This window comes from Aricia agestis, chromosome 16 (assembly GCF_905147365.1).
Source record: "Aricia agestis chromosome 16, ilAriAges1.1, whole genome shotgun sequence".
In the NCBI taxonomy this organism is placed as follows: domain Eukaryota; kingdom Metazoa; phylum Arthropoda; class Insecta; order Lepidoptera; family Lycaenidae; genus Aricia; species Aricia agestis.
This window is the reverse complement of record NC_056421.1, coordinates 3,831,730-3,851,486: the sequence shown is the minus strand read 5'-3', so window position 1 is coordinate 3,851,486 and position 19,757 is coordinate 3,831,730. Positions and strand designations below refer to the sequence as shown.

At 38.6% G+C, this 19,757-nt stretch overlaps 1 protein-coding gene across 2 annotated transcripts in view; it reads left to right on the top strand.

Moving 5' to 3' along the window:
* LOC121734891 (serine/threonine-protein kinase minibrain) overlaps window positions 1–19,757 on the top strand; it is a 163,231-nt gene continuing 143,474 nt past the window's right edge. For both annotated transcript variants that reach the window (XM_042125525.1, XM_042125523.1), the window contains exon 1: window positions 1–997. In XM_042125525.1, the coding sequence (XP_041981459.1) occupies window positions 934–997 (64 nt within the window). In that variant the 5' untranslated portion in view covers window positions 1–933. The remainder of the gene's footprint in view (window positions 998–19,757) is intronic.

Sequence of the window (19,757 nt, the reverse complement as noted above, 5' to 3'; positions counted from 1 at the left end):
TCCTACTTGTCGCGCTTGATCAACGCGTTCGCGATTTCTATTGTAAGATATAATTTTACTGAACGTATCACGGGCTGTGTTTTGTTTACAAATAGTGTTGTTAAAACGTTATAAATAACATAGTCATAATTAAAATCGTTCAATTCCTTTTGATACATAAGTGTATAGTGATGTAGCTCGCATTTTATCAAAATTTCAAATCGTTTACAAGCTTGCTGTGGTATTCATTAGCAGTGTATAATATTTCGTCGGAAGTTTGTATGTTTTTATATAATAAACATCGTGAAGTCGATCGATCGAAGGATATTGCGATGCGACCCACGTGCACATAACTAGTATCTCATGCACATTTGTTATTATTTTGTTAGCGAGTTATAATTCGATTCGAGCTCAAGGATCGGATCGAAGAAGGGAAACCGCGTCTGCCGTCTTGCTCTCGCATATCGCATTTCGCGGTGCATTCATTCATTTTGATAAACTAAAATAGAATTCGGTTTCTAATTCGGATTGATCGTTTCTGTGCGCGAAAACCGGACGGCGCGTGTGACGGAGCGGGTCGAGCGCATCGAGTGCACACGTGACGACGGGCGAGTGTTTGGGTGTCAGTCTGGTAGGGTCGGCGGGCGCCGGGCGGCGGGCGCGCGCTAGAGTCTGCCTGCAGTGCGGCCTGCGGGTGAGGTGAATCACCGCGAGTGTGGTCGTGTGGTCGTGCCGTGGTCGCGAGTGGCCCCGCGGGAGTGAGCATGTGCGCGGCCTGGCACCGATGACATCGCCCGGGCGACGGCCCTCCAGCCAGTGATTGTGTTCCGATATGTCTTTTGGGTTATGAGTGTGTGACAAAGTTGTGGTGCATTGAGGACACTGGAGCCCCTAGACGGAGTTGGGCCCGCCGGGGCGGCCCTGGTGCTTCTCGGGGCTCCTCACGAAGGCAAAATGGCAGCGTGGAACCGCCACCACCATTTCAACATGCTGATGGATGAGAATGCCAAGAATAAATGTGAGTACATCGTTACTTTCTTATTTTTGTGAATGCAAATAGCTTTTATGGTCTTATTACTTTGACACACTTCTTCATCAAGAATGTTGAATATTTTGTTAGTTTTGTATATTCGAGCAACAGCTAATAAATATGAGCAGCGTGGTGTGAAAGGCGAAGTTGTTATTACAGAACAACTGAGCATTCCTGCTATGTTTACATTCGGAATGACAGTAACTTAAGCCTAAAGTTACTTGAAGTGCTTTTACACATTCATAAAAGTTTTGTTAATGACTCAGTTTATCTCTTCTGAAACATGAAGTAAATGCGACTAAAACTTGAGGCAAACCAATTTGCTGACCATGAGCAGGTATATTTACATTCAAATGACACATGCAGTGAGAAATCTATGATATCATATTAAGGAAACCTTAGGAAACGTGAAACATGGTACCTTAGGAAACATACTTGGTTGTGTCTCATTGCTAACATGATTTCTTTGAACATCATTACACAGAAGCCGTTTATAAAACTGATTCAATGATCATTAATGCAATGGCAGAAATTATAAGGCAATTATGATTGCAATTTGTTAATCAACTTTTAATATCTGTAACATAACATGAGCTTTATCAAAATTGTCATTCAGGAATGTTTGAGAGCACATTTTTTTTAAATACCATTTAGTTTGTAAATTTCATAAGTATACGTATTATGTATTATATTTACTTATTTTTGTATAATAATCCCTCAATTGTGGATTCCTAGAAATTGTTTTTGCGGTCGAATTCGACCGTTTGGGAGTTGAAGCCTTAAGACCATGATGTCAGTGGCTTTTAGGGATGTTCCTTTTCCATAGAATGTCTGTCATTTCATATTTCTACACATAAAGGAACATTGTTGTGCATTTACCAAAAGATTTTTATACAGTAACAAGTTTCTCTGAGGCAATTTTAAATAACTTGTCAGGCATGTATCGGAAATGTGAAAAAATGCAGGAACCAAATCAATAAGATGCTGTTTTTCAGAGTCCTTATATATATTTATAATATTTGGCAATAAAAATTATACAATGTACACAACTCTACATGTTAACAATTTTATCTTATATCTTTAAACAAGCAATTCTTGTATATATTATATATATTATACATATACATCTAAAAGCTCGGTCAAATAGCTAGTTGTACTTTATATGCAATACTAGAAATGTTTTCTTATATCTTTAACTAAAGGTTGATATTAAAGTTGCCTAGATAATAATGCCTTTTAAAAATATTTTAGTTCAAATTTAATTTATTGTATTTAAGTTAGTACCAGGTTTTAAGTTTTGAACGATACAATCTCTAACATTAACTCTTTGTTAAGTTTGTAATTTAATCAATTGTTGACGAGTACAAATGCCTAGAAATTCGTTTATAGCACTGGAACCATACTGTATATTTTCCTCCTGTATTATATCGAAATCGGTATGGCACAGGGGTCACCAAAATATGGCGGACCGCGGTCCGCATCAGGACCGCCGACCCATTGTGCGCAGATCAAGCATATTCTTCTTTAAAAATTAATTTCAGTCTCGATCATAAAGTTAATATACTTAGTATATTAACTTTATGGTCTCGATATACTGATGAACTTGTAGCAACAAATTAAATTGACACTTTTCTCATTGATACAAATACACCTTAGTAATTTCCGTAATTGCATTTGTTTAATTTTTTTTTTAAATGTGTGGACCGCGAAGGTCATTTTAATTCTTAAAACGGACCCCGAGCGAAACTAATTGGTGATCCCTGGTATAGCACATGAGCCGAAAGACAGGCCTACCTACATAATCATACAATTTACGTGGTAGGGCCATGCTTCGGTACGAATGGGCCAGCTCGACCGGAAAAATACCACTGGCTCTCAGAAAACCGGCGTGAAACAACGCTTGCGCTGTGTTTCGCGGAGTGAGTGAGTTTACCGGAGGCGCAATCCCCTACCCTATTCCCTTCCTTACCCTCCCCTATTCCCTCTTAAAAGGCCGGCAACGCACCTGCAGCTCTTCTGATGTTGCGAGTGTCCGTGGGCGACGGAAGTTGCTTTCCATCAGGTGAACCGTTTGCTCGTTTGCCCCCTTATTTCATAAAAAAAAATCATAAGGTACTTCTTAGAGTCCAACTGATGATGAAACCGATTAGGTGTAAACGGTCATTTCTTTGAAGTCTATTGTCGATCCCCTGTTCTGTATTGGCACGCAATAAAGCCTAGTTTGTTTGTACCCAGTAACATGTGCCCTTAATGTATCGGCCAATACAATTTTACGTCCTAGCACGTAGCGCGCGTTGTAATTGTTATAGTTTCTTGAAAAACTTACTGGCAAGAGTTACTGGCAAGTAATATTGAAATATGAATTGGTTGGATTCTTGCGTTTAACAAACTTGGGTCTTGGACCAAATGACTATCCAGAGAAATTAATATCAGAGAAAGGGTTTCCTTCGGCGGTAGAAGAGACAAAGTGACAAATTGACATAATAAATCAGTCAGTTTGTTCCAAAAATCTATATCAGTGTCTTTGCTGTTGACATGCTCAGCATGCTGCTGCTAGTCGGATTCTTTGTGGCATATAATAACCGCGCTTTTGTTGGTCGAATACGTTTTTTTTTTTAAATGAAATAAGGGGGCAAACGAGCAAACGGGTCAACTGTTGGAAAGCAACTTCCGTCGCCCATGGACACTCGCAGCATCAGGAGACCTGCAGGTGCGTTGCCGGCCTTTTAAAAGGGATTAGGGTAATAGGGGAGGGTAGGGAAGGGAATAGGGGAGGGTAGGGAAGGAAATAGGAGAGGGTAGGGAAGGGAAAAGGGTAGAGACTTGGGCCTCCGGTAAACTCAATCGCGCTTGCGCTGTTTCACGCCGGTTTTCTGTGAGCCCGTGATATTTCTCCGGTTGAGCCGGCCCGTTGGTGCCGAAGCATGGCTCGCCCATGTCAGTATATAAACAGTTGTAACTTTGATGCAAGTGCGTCAGCCATTGTGTCTAAACACACTAGGCTGAATTACGCTGGCGTAAATTCCGCCGCGTTTAAGCCGCGTTTCAAACTCATACAAAATACGGGCGGAACGCGAGAGACGACACACTATTCCGTCGCGTATTTGTATGCGTTTGACATTTACGCCGGCGTAATTCAGCCTAGTGTGTTTAGACACTAGAGTGTCGTTTTCAAGCTACTGGCGCGAGCGCGGACGCCGTTAGGCCATCCCTGAGCGCGGGTTTACATTGTTGAATGCACATTTCTACCTGAGCGTTTACACTGCCCTACATCTCTTCGACCCGATTTGTTCCGATACACATGTCATGATTTATTCGCTATTGTTAATTATTACACAGGCCAATTGGCTGTCATTTACTTGAAGAAGGTCCGCTTGCATGGATTTGAGCTAAAACCTAGGGATAAATATTTAACATTTCCTAGACCTGCGTAAGTGAGCCTAAGAGGTTTTAAGTTTAAAAACCTTAAAAATTAAAATGCGTTTTGCTGCAAGATGATTTCATGTAATTTATTCAAATTATAGCTCAAGAATAACGTCTCTTTGGTTACGGGGGCTATACCCATTGTAACAAAGTCTAATTTCTAAACCTGAGTTCTAAAGCCATTACCTGATTTGGGGCCTTTTTTGTTTTTAGATGTACTATGTGACCTTATGTCAAATTCAAGACCTGGGTTATAGATTCAAAACCTGTACGCTAGTTCAAGTATTTACTCGAATAATACCTAGGTCTATCCGGATCCGGACGCGATCTATTTGCGAGTGTATTTTGGGGCTATGACGGAACATAACCTCGACCCCAAAACGGTTTAACGCGCTCCAGTCCCCCTAACCTTTAACCCAATTTCCGCGTCCAACCCCGCAGATGAGCCCTGCATTGATGCCCTTATTTGATAATATCATCCGTTGTTGGACGTGTTTAATTATGCTTTCCTGTCCGTCCGAGTTAAGTTGCATTTCAGGGCCTGATCTTACACTTTTTTACATGGCGAAATGCTTTGCGCATTCCCGGCAGATTGGGAACATCGGGGTGGGAATCCCCGGTAGGATCTACCCACTAAAACCCCATGGTGCTCCACTCCTCGCTGGCGTAGTTACGTGCACGATTAACCCACCGCAACTCTGGTAGTGTATGTAGTCAGGTGTAATCAGGCCCTTAGCACTCTAATTTCTAGGTTTCTTTTCGATATCGTCTGTCTTACAGCGGTTCAACAAGGTAAATCACGTCTAAACCTTTTATGAATTAAAATAATATGTTTGTACATAGTAACAGTATGTTTATAGTTTCGGCGCAAACAGAACATCAATATAGGTTGCCGACCGCCCACGCATTCAATATTATAAAAATATGAAATCGATGTACTACCTCGTAAACAACGTTTTTGTGTGTCTCGTCTGGATTACGTTTATTTTGATGAAGCTATATAGGTTACCAACCATACGGACATTTAAAAATCTTGTCCAGGTACTACAGTATTTGAGGAGTGGTTACTACGCTCTGAAAAATACTGTATAAATCATCCACAACGGATGTTAAGGCCTAGTTTTTATAGGCTGTTATAATATTTAAAGAATAGTATTAGAGACAAATCAAGAGTTTACTTTATTTTATCAACGAGTTTATTAGAGAGCTAAATTGGCACAAGTTTAAAGTAATCTATATGAATTATGAAGTATGGTTTAGAAACGACTAATTAATATATTTCCTGCTAGATGCTCAAAACGCATTTTTTTATGTAATAAGGGGGAAAACGAGCAAACGGGTCACCTGATGGAAAGCAACTTCCGTCGCCCATGGACACTCGCAGCATCAGAAGAGCTGCAGGTGCGTTGCCGGCCTTTTAAGAGGGAATAGGGTAATAGGGGAGGGTAGGGAAGGGAAGCGAATAGGGGAGGGTAGGGTAGGGGATTGGGCCTCCGGTAAACTCACTCGGCGAAACACAACGCAAGCGCTGTTTCACGCCGGTTTTCTGTGAGAACGTGGTATTTCTCCGGTCGAGCCAGCCCATTCGTGCCGAAGCATGGCTCTCCTACGTTATGATTTTTTTAATTTGAAATTAAATGAATCCATAGATTCAATTTTATTAGGTACCCCGTACCCTATTGGATCAAGAAATGACTTTAGAACTATTTCTGTTTCAAATTAAATGATTTTACTCATTTAATATTTGAAACAATATTATAATTTTAAATCTTATAATTTTATGTGAGTATTCCCCTAAAATAAAATACTTACATTATTGTGTAAAACATAACCCTCTCGGCGCAGTCGTGCAAAAGGTACACCGAGGGGTTATGTAAAACGATGATGAGTTATAAAAATGTTCGGAAACAGCCCTTGTACTTACCCTTTTCGTGTTTATATTGAGTGCCCTCCAAAATAAACTTTTATAACACAAGTTTATCGCGATTCGCGACCGAAGATATGTAATGTTTTTGTACACAGAGGTAGTTGTTATGTACGTAGAATCTTGTTGAACTATTGTATTTTATTAAAAAAAAAACAGTTGTTATAATGTTTATTCTGTGGCTGTGTTTTATTTAAAAAAAAACGGTCTTATCACAAAAAACTAAACATCTATTGAACAGTCGTTTTGAAACCATTTTGTACTGAATTTTTCTCTAATCAACTGTTCAACAGGTGTTTAAATCTTTTGTAGTAAGACCGATAGTGTATAATATTTACTAATAAATAACCATATTAGTAATAATTTAAAACTAAATATAATATGTGTACAGTTAAATAATATTTATCATTGGATTAGGTATCTACCGGAGCACTTTTCCCGATGCGACGTTTCGGCTGCTTTTCAATGAACACGTAACTCCTAAACGTAAAAAAAACAATTAAGTATTTTTGACTAATAAAAATTCTTACACATAATAATCGAGTGAGCGAATAATCTCTCGCTCTAAATAGTTTCGACATCGATTTATCGTCTCGTTGAGAATACAACAACGTAAACGGTACTTAAAGTTCTCTCTCGAAAACTGTAAAATATAGAAAGTCCGCGAAATATTTCGTACTCAATGATAATGCAAGTTAGTCATTGGAATCATTTACAAGTCCGCTACACACCTAACAATTTATCGTAGCGAGTAATCAGACTCTCCTTTTTATTGCTTTGCTTTAGACTTGCAAAATCCAAACATTTTTTAGATTTACATTTTGACATCATGTCCGGTCAGAATCATTATTCACCATTGAATTTCTATGATATTTATTTGTATCTCCAAACTTAATAGTATGATATTTGATAACTTTACGACTACAGTCAAATAATCCTGATTACTGTATCTTTGGGTCCCTGGCCAATACTCATATAATACTCATGCTGCAGTACTCAAGATACTCGAAAACTCGGAGGCTTATACATGTAGAATGATTGACCATTATATCGTTCCGACAAATCGTCAGGTGTGCAGCGCATTAGCGGGACCGCTCTCTATAAGGAGTGCCGAATATCGAGTATGGTTCCGGTGCTGCATGCTATCAACTTTCATTCACCGTCGTCGCCGAGCTGTTGCCACGCGGATGTTGGCCGCCAGTGGCCGCTGAACTCGAGAGCGAATATCAGAACAGATTGGACACTTCGGAGATTCAGTGGTCACTCATTGTTTGTGTTTTGTTATGTAACTAGAGTTTTAGGTTGTCTGTGTAGTGCCTAATTTGTCACGCGTAATTTTCAAATTACGATCATGCAATAACACATACCTAATACCTATCGATCTTTGGATAAGAAAAAAATAAAGACAATAAATGTTTACGTAGGGTGTCACTTAAAAAGGTTTTATTACACATTTTTGACCAAAATCTTCATAAAATAACAACTTAAATAATCATACTTAGAAGTCCCTGATATTGTTACTTTGTAAGCAATGCAGTGGGTGACAGAATCACATATGTATATATTATTATTATTATAAGCCTAAACTGTCCCACTGCTGGGCAAAGGCCTCCCCCAAAGACTAGCTATAATAATTATTATATTATAGCTAGGTACTAAAATTAACTTAGTACATTTTATCTTTAAAATGCCATGAATCATGATTATTGACTTGCTCCACGCAGGCTGTTCCCACGCGCGGTGCGCGAATATTTTTTGCCCGATAACGGACCGGTCGGGTGAAAGTGGCACCCACGCGCGTCTGAAACCGACCCTCTGCACCGGTGTCTACTCGTTGTCGTGCAACGCGTCATGTAGATGATATCGTGTTTGGAAAGTAACTCGCTATAGTTAAAAGCGAGTAAACGTTTCCCCGATACCTTGAGAAAGGTATCCGTCCATTTGCATTTATCGACCCTATTGTAAGCGTAATATAGGCTTTTTACAAAGGAATATACTTTTCTAAGGCTAATATATAAAGGCAATACTTTTTTTAGTCTGCAAAAAACTTTTTTCATTTAGCAAAAATTAGGGGGGAAGGCACAGTATTGTTTTTAAACCTTTTTTTTAATGGGATGAAGAGTCAGTGGGGAGGGTAAGCGTACAGAAGACGCTATTGGTAGGTCAGTAATCGGATGGGTCGTGATTGGTAGATCAAGATCGGTGACACGTTATTAGTTGCTATTGTACGTTATCGGTGGATATGTCCCTTGCCCTTCCAGTTTTGGCGAATGATCTTATTCAAATTATGGCATGCGCCAGGGTCTATTAATATCAAAATGCGCGCGGGCTCACACTTATCTCACCTTTAAAAGCAGCTCTATGGTGACGAGATAAGGGTCCTGCTCGTAGAGTCCAAGGTAAAACAACTATGAATAGGCACTCTGAACATTGGCATGTTCAGGTGTCAGCTCGTTAGGGCGAAGTAAATCAAAGCCGAATGGATTTACGACTGCGAAATGGTGGGAAAGATGGTTTGCATACTTGTAGCACTGATTTTAAGTAAGTATAAACCATAGAGCAGTGTTTCCCAAACTTGTCGGGACCGCGACCCATCTACAAGAAAGTTTCAAGTTCGCGGCCCACTTTGTGTCATGAAGACAAAAAATCAATAGTTCATATTCTGAAATCTCCAATTATTAAGACATTCGATCAGTTCGACAGACATAGATTTACTAGGTTAGAACCATCCTAGTAAATCTATGTCTGTCGAAGTGATCGAATGTCTTAATAATTGGAGATTTCAAAATATTAACTATTGCTTTCTTTCGAACTTTGATGTTATTTACCTTGCGAACAACGAAAAAAACCCTACCTAATAGACTGAAAATTTTCATATTAAAGATGATTTGGATCATCTAACATTTCGTTGTTTGTTACGGTTTTGAATATATCGAAACTGTGTTAAGATTAAGCTACTGTCGATGATGATGACTACAGCATCTGGCGGTAACGGCCCCGCAGCCGGCCCGTCTCGCTGGTCACCTTTCTCCCCGCAGCGCGCTGTCTAGACGCTCGGTGAATTTGGCGCAGGAATGCGGAACGTATTACGTATGACCGTCGAGATGAAATGTGAAATTCGGTGGGAAAGGCTTGATGATTGTTGATGCCGGTGACTGCTGTTGAGCAGAAATGTCCGGTTCCTAAGGGATAAACTAATTAGTGCCGTCTATAAGGAGACAATGCTTGCAGACTTACGTGGGAGAGCCACGCTTCGGCACGAATGGGCCGGCTCGACCGGAGAAATACCACGTTCTCACAGAAAACCGGCGTGAAACAGTGCTTGCGCTGTGTTTCGCCGAATGAGTGAGTTTACCGGAGGCCTCCCCTATCCCTTCCCTACCCTCCCCTATTCTCTTCCATTCCCATCCCTACCCTCCCCTATTACCTCTTAAAAGGTCGGCAACGCCCATGCAGCTCTCCTGATACTGCGAGTGTCCATGGGCGACGGAAGTTGCTTTCCATCATGTGACCTGTTTGCTCGTTTGCCCCCTTATTTCATAAAAAAAGACTTGAAAAGAATGAAGAACGAATTGCATATGACCATAGAGACGAAATGTGAAATTTGGTGGTAAAGGCTTGACGATTGTTGGTGCTGTTGACTGCTGCTGAGGAGAAAAGTGCGGTTCCAGCGCGTAAACTTATCTTTACTGTCTAGATATTATATATGTATGTATAAATATTATGAAGAGGCAATGTTTGTAGACTTAAAAGGGATGTGGACGAATTACGTGTGACCGTCGAGATGAAATGTGAAATTCGGTGGGAAAGACTATTGATGATTGTTGATGCCAGTGTCTGCTGCTGAGGAGAAATTTGCGATTCCTAAGGGATAAACTAATCAAAACTAACTAACTATTCAAATACTACCTGTTGCCCGCAACTTCGTCTGCGTTTACACAATATGGTCACAATGATTCAGAATAGTTTTCCCCTGCTTTTGACATTTTCCCCTGATTTTTCTCTTCAATTTGACGCAGCGTGATGTCAAGCCTTCCTTGATGTATGGACTATCCAAAACAATTTGTCGTTATTTGAATGCCACAGTATCCTTATTCGATATAGGCTATTATCACGTCGTCTTTATAAGTGAAAATGTCGCACTTAAAGCCCAACTAAGTAGGCACAGGTCAACTATAAATATTTTAAATAAACTCGTAACTTTATAACAAGAACTTGTAAAAGGTGAACTGTTTTTATTTTCTTTAAAATGTTGTTATTTATTTTTCTACGAACTTGATTAAAGTACAGTTGACACTTGACCTATTGGTTCTTAGAAAGTGATAGCGTTTCAACGAGCCTAATGTGCATGCAATTTAAGCTTCCATTACACTCGTGCCAGAAACACTTAAAACTTATAAGCCCGACTGCCTGAAAAAATATTGCAGTCTATGTCGATTGCAGTGCGGAATGGAAAAGAAAAGACTCCAGTATAAACATTCGGTAATGAAATAAACGAATTAAATTAGAGGATGCTTTGTCTGCACACATTCAAATATATTTAACAGGCAAATCTATGAACTCTATCTATTAGTAGAGATCTCCACCTATAATCTATATATATAAAATAATAGATAGTAAGCATTTCTCCAATGCCCATCCAAGCATATAATATAGGCATTGGGCATTTCTTCCATCGCTATTCCCATAGCATTAGTATTCTTATTTAACTTTCGAACTGTGTACCTACTACCTACTGATCTGAAGAGTGCGTTCTGTAAATATGACAAAGTATCAATCGAAATGATAATAGGTTTAATAATCATCCACGCATCACGTGGTCGGCGTGTGGGTCCGATATTCATGAATCACGACCGACGTTTGGACCCACGAGGTCTTGTGTCAGTGACGCTGTGACGTCATCCGTCATACGTTATCAGTTCGGCCCCGCGATGTACAGGATGAGTACAAAGTGAGGCCAGTGACGTATTGTAATATTATGCTACACTATAATATTAATGTCCATAACATTTTTGATGGGCCATTCTATAAAGAGCGATAAAGGAAACCTATTGGCTAAGCCCACTTCTGTTTTCAGGACATGACAATTTTTTTTACTGTATGATATATTTTAAATTCTTTTAATGTACGGTCGCCAACATAGTACCTATAACATTACATGAAGCCAAAATTCGTTTATCGCGACGGAACCGTACATTCTTCCGAGATGAAAAATATCCTATGCCCTTTTCCGGGACTCAGAATATGTCCATACCAAATTTCAGCGATATCGGTTTAGCTGGTCGGATGTGAAGAGGCTACAGCCAGACACACATTCTTAATATTAGTGTGGATGTATGTTGGCTTCTGATATATATTCTACATTCTCCATAAAGTCATGACAGTGACGTTGATGTGGTACCATGGCAACGACACTGTCATGACTTTATGGAGAATGTACAATATATATCAGCTCTACCCCGCTATTCCTGAATGCCCTGAAATAAATTGAATCCCATCCTCGTCGCTAAATATTGTATATTTAAAACACCATTTGTATTTGTAGTAAACACTTTATTGTAAGAATAATTTATTGAAGTCTGGTAAACAACTGTGGTACCATGGCAACGTCACTGTCATCACTTTATGGAGAATGTAGAATATATCAGCATCCATATGCCGTATCCACGTGGGTGGCTCGTATTAGGTGTATGTAACCACTATGTAACTGTTAATCACTGAAACAACTGGGTTATTTTTGTATCTCATTACCTTAAAACATATTTCATTTTTATAAGTAGAGTACTTTACAGTATGCTTACTAAGTTACGTTTCGAAAATTGCTGGCCTAGAAAACTCGAAAAATTTGTTACCACATGAATTATTCCAATTTTACACGTGTAACTAAATGAAATTGAATTATTTGGTGAATAGGTAATAACTATGAGTAATAACTAATAACATACTCGCTATAAAATATTTAAGTAACACTTAATATGTGACAAAAAACAGTTCTTATTTATATTATTTATGGTTTTTATTTCAAAACTTATAGTCTGTCTGTCAAAAAGTTAAGAAATTAAAAAGTGGCAACATCGTAGTGTCATCCTTTTTTTCTTAGATTGATTAGAAAGGGATGACACTACGATGTTGCCACTTTTTAATTTCTTCACTTTTTTGACAGACTATATCTACTGTCATTAGTGTTCAAATCCGTTTCTATTTCTATTTTACTTGTTGGTAAGTACAACTATCCTTTGATCTTTCAAAGGATAGTTTTACTTATACCTTATAACTGGTGAATATTTAAAAGCAACGTGTAATGACGTTTCACGAATAATTGTTATATTATATATAGCATGAAAGATGAAAAATAAAAAATTCTTCATACTATAACCCCATATTAGCAATCTTTCACTTAATAAAAGCCGGCTGGCCGGATTTATATTTTTTATGAGTATGTACGTACGAACTCTGCCGCCATCCTAGGACGATAGGACGCCATGGGGCGCTGCGGCCCATAGGCCATAGCCCATAGCCTATACTGCCTATACATAAATTCAGAGCTGGCCTACGGTAACATTGAAACGAATGACAGCAGAACTTTAAATAGTAGACCTTTGCCCAGCAGTAGGCTCTTAAAAAAAAGCCCGCATAAATTGTGAGGAAACGTCGTGGTTTTGATTTGAGGATAAGCTCTTAAAAAATCAAGTAAATTCTAAATTCAAAAATAGTTTCGTTGTGGTTTTGATCAGCAGTCAGGATAGGTTCTTATAAAAGTTATTTCTAAATTGAAAAAAAGCCCGCGTAAATTGTGAGGAAACGTCGCCGTGGTATTAATGGGTGTTGCAAGGTTCGCCGTCGGCCGAGTCAGCGGGCATCGAGTGTGACGGGACAGCCCTAAAGTGCCCCTCGGTGTCAACGACCGGCCGCAAAGGTTTTTGCGCGGACAACGGTGGTTTATAATAATACGATAATGTCTTAACGCCGCACATTGATAAATATCGTTGGGTTTTGTTTTTGGGCGTTTTGAAAGTGGATGTTCTTTGTGGTGTCTTCTATTTTTAAAAAACCTGGTTATTGTAGTACTGTATATCTCACAAATGGATGCTGATGGACGCCTGCAATGTATTTTAAATTACCGATGGCGATGACTCACCATGCCGAAATTCCGTCGCCTTATATTGTATGCGTTTGACACCATTGACGTAATCATGCGGAATTTCAGCCGCGGAAATTCGGTATAGTGTGTTTAGACATTTAGCTTGTAGCGTGCTGACCTCAAGCCATTCAGTAGTTTTCGGGTGATGAAGTAGTAAACATAATTATATATGTATCTACATACAGATTACAGGGATTCCATTATGAAATTGTGATGTGCTGTTATGTGATCGATTATTACTTATGAGGCAGAATTCTCCTGAAGAAGTAAGGGCCAGCGGGGCTAAAATGGTCACATTTAGCAATTCCTCTCAATCAATTCAGCAAATGAATTGTCAAAACTGTCAAACTGACAAATGTCAAATTAGTACGAATTACTACAGTGCGACAAGGTTAAATATGAACGTGGGCGGTGGCGCTGCTAGTAAAGGAGAACTGTCAAAAATGACGTTTTTGTATGATGGCAGTTTTTTGGCTTGATTGCAGATTGGCGAAAAAAGGAACGTTAGGAAGGAACTTGTCGAGTTGTAGACATGAATTGCAAGCAGACTTGCATTTTGCGATTTAAAAAAAATGAATCATATTATGATTCTCAGTGTGATTCTCCAAAGCGACCATTTTAGCCCCGCAGGCCACAACAATTCGTTGCGGCGCCGCATCGTAAAAATTTACGACGTCGTAGAGCGGCGTCGTGGAAATTTGCGATGCGTCAGCGACATTTCCGATGAAATTTTTGCGTTCTAACAACGCATTGCATTTCTGTGCGATGTTGTTTTTGCGATACGACGCCGCAACGCAGTGTTGTGGCCTGGCCCTAACAAACAGTCTAAATTTCATGACATTTCTAAATAAATATCGCTCATATAATAATCATCTCTCTACACTCTATATTCTAGGTATTCAACAGTTTAAATTAAGGCTACGCTTCTCAAAATGGGCAACCTTTTGAGAAATTTCAGGAATGGTACTTACTTTGTAGGGACACGAAGGTATGTAATGATTTACCAGTTATTTTAATGAAATGTTGAAGGTTAATTAACTTCCTAGGGGGATAATTGAAGACTTACAAAGTATGTAACGGTTGGGAGTACAGGATATACGTAATTATTGTGTGTTGCTACCGAAAACCCGATGATTTGTCTATAAAATTGTAATTCCACCAAATTGTAAATATATGTAGATTTTCATTCGTCGATTCGATTTTTATCAGTCGTCATTTAAGTACATGATAATATCTACTACGATAGTAATATCACGAAAAGAGTAAGGGCCTGTTTCACCACTTCCTGATAAAGTGCCGGATAGGCTATGACAGATTCTCCATACTCTGTCAAGTTAAGTGGTGGATAGCCTATCCGGCACTTATAATGAAGGACGGGCCTACCCTTAGAATAGTGTCTTTGAGTAGTAATTTGTGGTAAAGAATGAATCCTTGTTAGTAATAGGTAAAGATAATATTATAATGTCTTAAAATGTAAGAGCTACAGAAAGACAAGGGAATGTACCTATTAAAAAATAAAGCCTTATTGCTAGATACGTCTGCAAACACAAGTTTTCTCGACGTACATCCCTTTGGCCTCATACCAGGTAAAACAGTATTATTACGTAATATCTTATAATACAACGTTAATATTATTAACTTTACCTTCAATGTTATTCGCTAACGTGCCTGAATGAAGCAAAAAATAATTTCGAAAACGCGTAGGCCATACATAACAATACGAAGCCTACCTACCGCGGTTATTGATGTTGATATAATAATACATATATAACACGACGAAACTGCTGAAGTTTGAACCGATTTTGTATGATACTTTGAGTCCCGGAAAATGACATCTTAGGATCCATTTTATACCTGTACAATGTAAATGTACTTACTCCGCGCGATAAAAGATCTGTGGGGCTAAAATGGTCACATTTAGCAATTCCTCTCAATCAATTCAGCAAATGAATTGTTAAAACTGTCAAACTGACAAATGTCAAATCAGTACAAAATTACAGAAATGAATTGCAAGCAGAGTTGCATTTTGCGATTTTTAGAAAAATGAATCATAATATTATGATTCATAATATCATTATTCTTCAAAGCGACCATTTTAGCCCCGCTGCGCAATATTAAGTTATTGGCAACAACTAGTATTTAATGATTAAAGATTTAAATAGCTATTTAAATAAAATTTACTTATCGATTTCATTATTTAGCCGGTAGTTCTAATATATTTTTGATCCTTTGAGTTATAACTAGAGTATATTATAACAGTAAACAAAATCATCAGTAAGTTCTACTTAAGTTATTGGCAACAACTAGTATTTAATGATTAAAGATTTAAATAGCTATTTAAATAAAATTTACTTATCGCCTTCATTATTTAGCCGGTAGTTCTAATATATTTTTGATCCTTTGAGTTATAACTAGAGTATTTTTTTTTTATGAAATAAGGGGGCAAACGAGCAAACGGGTCACCTGATGGAAAGCAACTTCCGTCGCCCATGGACACTCGCAGCATCAGAAGAGCTGCAGGTGCGTTGCCGGCCTTTTAGAGGGAATAGGGTAATAAAGGAGGGTAGGGATGGAAGGGAAGGGAAGGGAATAGGAGAGGGTAGGGAAGGGAATAGGGTAGTGGATTGGGCCTCCGGTAAACTCACTCACTCGGCGAAACACAGCGCAGGCGCTGTTTCACGCCGGTTTTCTGTGAGAACGTGGTATTTTTCCGGTCGAGCCGGCCCATTCGTGCCGAAGCATGGCTCTCCCACGTATAACAGTAAACAAAATCATCAGTAAGTTCTACTAGTATCGCCCCCGCTTCTGAGTCCATTGACGCATCCAAAGGTTGTTTATTGTTATGTATTAACTTGTGTCATAGTATAAAATATACAGTAGACCATCATCATTATAGACTGCTCGAATCAGACACACGAAATAATATCAAATAGCTTTAGAGTGCAAAAAAATGTAGGAACTCGACGCACGCGCGAAAAACTTGTCTCTATGTTGTACGCATTGTATTTCGATGACATGGCTGTTACGCTACTGTTTATATCCGTTTTGTGGTCGTATCCCAAGAGGCCCCGCGTCGATGACCGCTAGTTTTTGCGAGATGTAGACCACATCACAACTACCTGCAAATTTCGCCGAAAACACAAATCTATGCAAATTCGACGCATACACCGGACTCTTAAAATAACTTTTGCTGATTATCGAGGTGCATTTCAACTCAATTTACATTATAATCGCACCAAAAATTTGTCGAGAACTCGAGCTTGTGAGTCCATACTAATTAATTGCAAAAGTGTCGGTCTGTTTTACCTCTTCACGGATATGATGCTGAACAGATTTTGATGGGTGTCTGTCTTCAATGAAACTGTTCAGTCTATTTTGATGATTCGTATTCGTGTACGATAGTCGTGTACAATATCATGGAAAAGGAATATCGCCATTACTAAGTTGCGGCCTGCGGGCAACCTTAAAGAACAGAATCACATTGTAGGATGCAAATAGGCTAAGTTTTACCTGGATTTAGGACACGTTTTAGGTAACACGTAACGCCGCTAGCTCGCCCCTCGCGATCGCTATCGCCGCCTGTAATTTCTTATTACTGTAAAAGGGTTAATGTTTTATTATTTATAATTTCCACGGAGCGTATATTTTCTGAGAAATCGCGGTGAGTAGGCCTAGGGACAGGCGGAAAATTAATACCACGAAAGGTTTTATATATGTAAAAATAAGCTCGATTTTATGTACCCTTATTATTCGGCCCTATAAACTTGTTATGGCCCTAAGTAACATAGGAATGACGATAACGTTTATTGTTTTGGCCAAGTTCCTCTAGTTTGTTATCTGTTTCCGGACACTATCGCAACAGTTGCGAGAGAAAAATGTTGCTGAGAACTTTGAGTTAAGGAGGAAAACCTCGGAGTACCGTTTTTTGGGTTTTACTAAAACTGGCGAAGAAACTCAAGCGGCCTTTACTTATGGGCGGTTACCATGTCTTTATCTTTAAATACAAATGAGCATTAGGTGATCCATATCAAAGACCATTGATGCCTTTGACATGGATTACTTAAGGGTGTCACAGACAGAGCAGGTAATGTATATTATTGTACATTACATCCCGAGATGTATATCTTTACATTATATTAATGTATCACACACAACAGGTAATGTAATGTATCTTTCCCTATCATTTCAATGGTAGCCGCCCCGCTTGACGCACATTTCAGCTGCCGAGGTGTTATACAGGCTGTTCTTATTTTTAACTGTCGTACCTAAATCGTAAAACTATGGGCGTTTCGAGTTACTTGCTATTAGATTTACTAGATAGTTTATCAGAAGATGATTCGGATTGTAATTGTGATGCGCATTGTTGCATTGTTACATATTGTGCCAAAAACAGAACGATGTGGATTGAAGATATTTGATTGAAAATATAGGCTCTGGGGAATTACAGGCTGCCTGCAGTACCTGCTGTGCTAAGGTGGCAAGTGGCAACACTGTGTGTATCTGTCTATCATATACATATTATAATATAATCACAGAAATTTTTGAACATCCTATGAAGAGAAGAGATGTATAGTAATATACAGAAATATATTGAGATGTATTGAGATGTATTTAGTATTTTATGTATCAAAATATAAATGTATATTTTCATATAGCTCTGTATCTTAAGATACGAAGATGTAAATATATTCATTATAGCTGTTGTGTATGGTCTCCTGACGAATTCTATAGAAAGATGTATCGAGATGTATCGTAATATAATATACATCTTTACATTACCTGCTCTGTCTGTGACACCTTTAATGCTAAAGCCTAAATCCTGTGCCTATTTTGCGTTACATGATCTTAAAGCGGCCTATATCAATATTATGATTGCCATAACAAATCTAATTTTGAGCTGCATTGTGCCATGTAATATTATAAGCGGGGGCCTCTTGCACGTGTTGTGCTGTAATAGTTTTATTGACACCGCATCTACGATGTATCGATTAATTTCTATTACGTCGTATTCTAACCCTCACGCTTCAGGGGCCGTACTTATTGCGCAACGATGGGCAATGTTTTTTTCTACTATGACGTCACGTATGAAAATAACCTTATAAGCAGTGTAGCAACGGTGTCCCAATACGTTATTTCAGTCGAAAAACTCGGTTTAAAAATTTCAAACTCGTTATGCGCATAATGCAACTAAATTATATTTCTCTTTGGAATTATCCCATTACATTTTTGAAAGAAATAATTATAATAATTATGTTTATTTATTAGAAACGAGCAAACAAGAAAAACAATGATAAAATCTTTGAAATACATATGTCGGACCGCGGACGTCACATTTTGTATTTTACTTGTGTTTTTACACAACGAAGTCAATGGGTTTTACAATAATTTGATGTTTTTTCCAAGGTAGAGTTTAAACTTCTCTATATATTTTTTTATTTGTTTATTAATGTTATTGTTCTTTATAATATATCTACAAGCGTTCCATTCATAAGGCGAACTCGTGTCCCGACTCCCGAGCGACACGCGGTGGCTCAGTGATAAACAATTACCAATAACATTGTGTTGCTATTACGATATAATACTATCGTAAGGTCAAACGGCTCAAGATCGATAGCCGTTAACTGAATAATCACAAGCGGAAATCAATCGGCGGTGGGACGATAAGACCCAGATGAGCGTTAGAGGGTTAATTTTTGTTAATTAAGTTATTATTTAATGGAATTTTGACGTTCAAGTGAGGATAAGATAATATGTAGAACTTGCGTTGTGCTGATTTACATTGAAACATGTGGTTCATCATCGAATTTCTCTTCACACAACTGTATCATATTGTGTAAGTATGTTAAACATGTTTGAATCCAAGTTTTTTATTTCGGCCATTTTCGGCTGAACCAATGTGCTGAAATTTTGTGTGCGTATCCTCTAGGTCTGAGAATCGGTCAACATCTATTTTGACGACCTCTGTGGCTCAGTTGGTGGGCTGTTGGTAGCTCAAGTCGGGGGTCGTGGGTTCGAATCCCGCCGACGGAACAAAAGTTTTCTAAGTTCCTGGGTCATGGATGTGTATTAAATATGTGTATGTGTATACCTAGTATAAAAGTATTAAATATATATTATATTTCCGTTATCTGGTACCCGTAACACAAGTCCTTCAGGAACTTACCACGGGGCCAGACTGACGTGGTGTGAAGCGTCCATAGATAGATAGATATTATCCTCGAAAAAATTTTTAACCAAACAGCGTAAAGTTTTGAATTGTT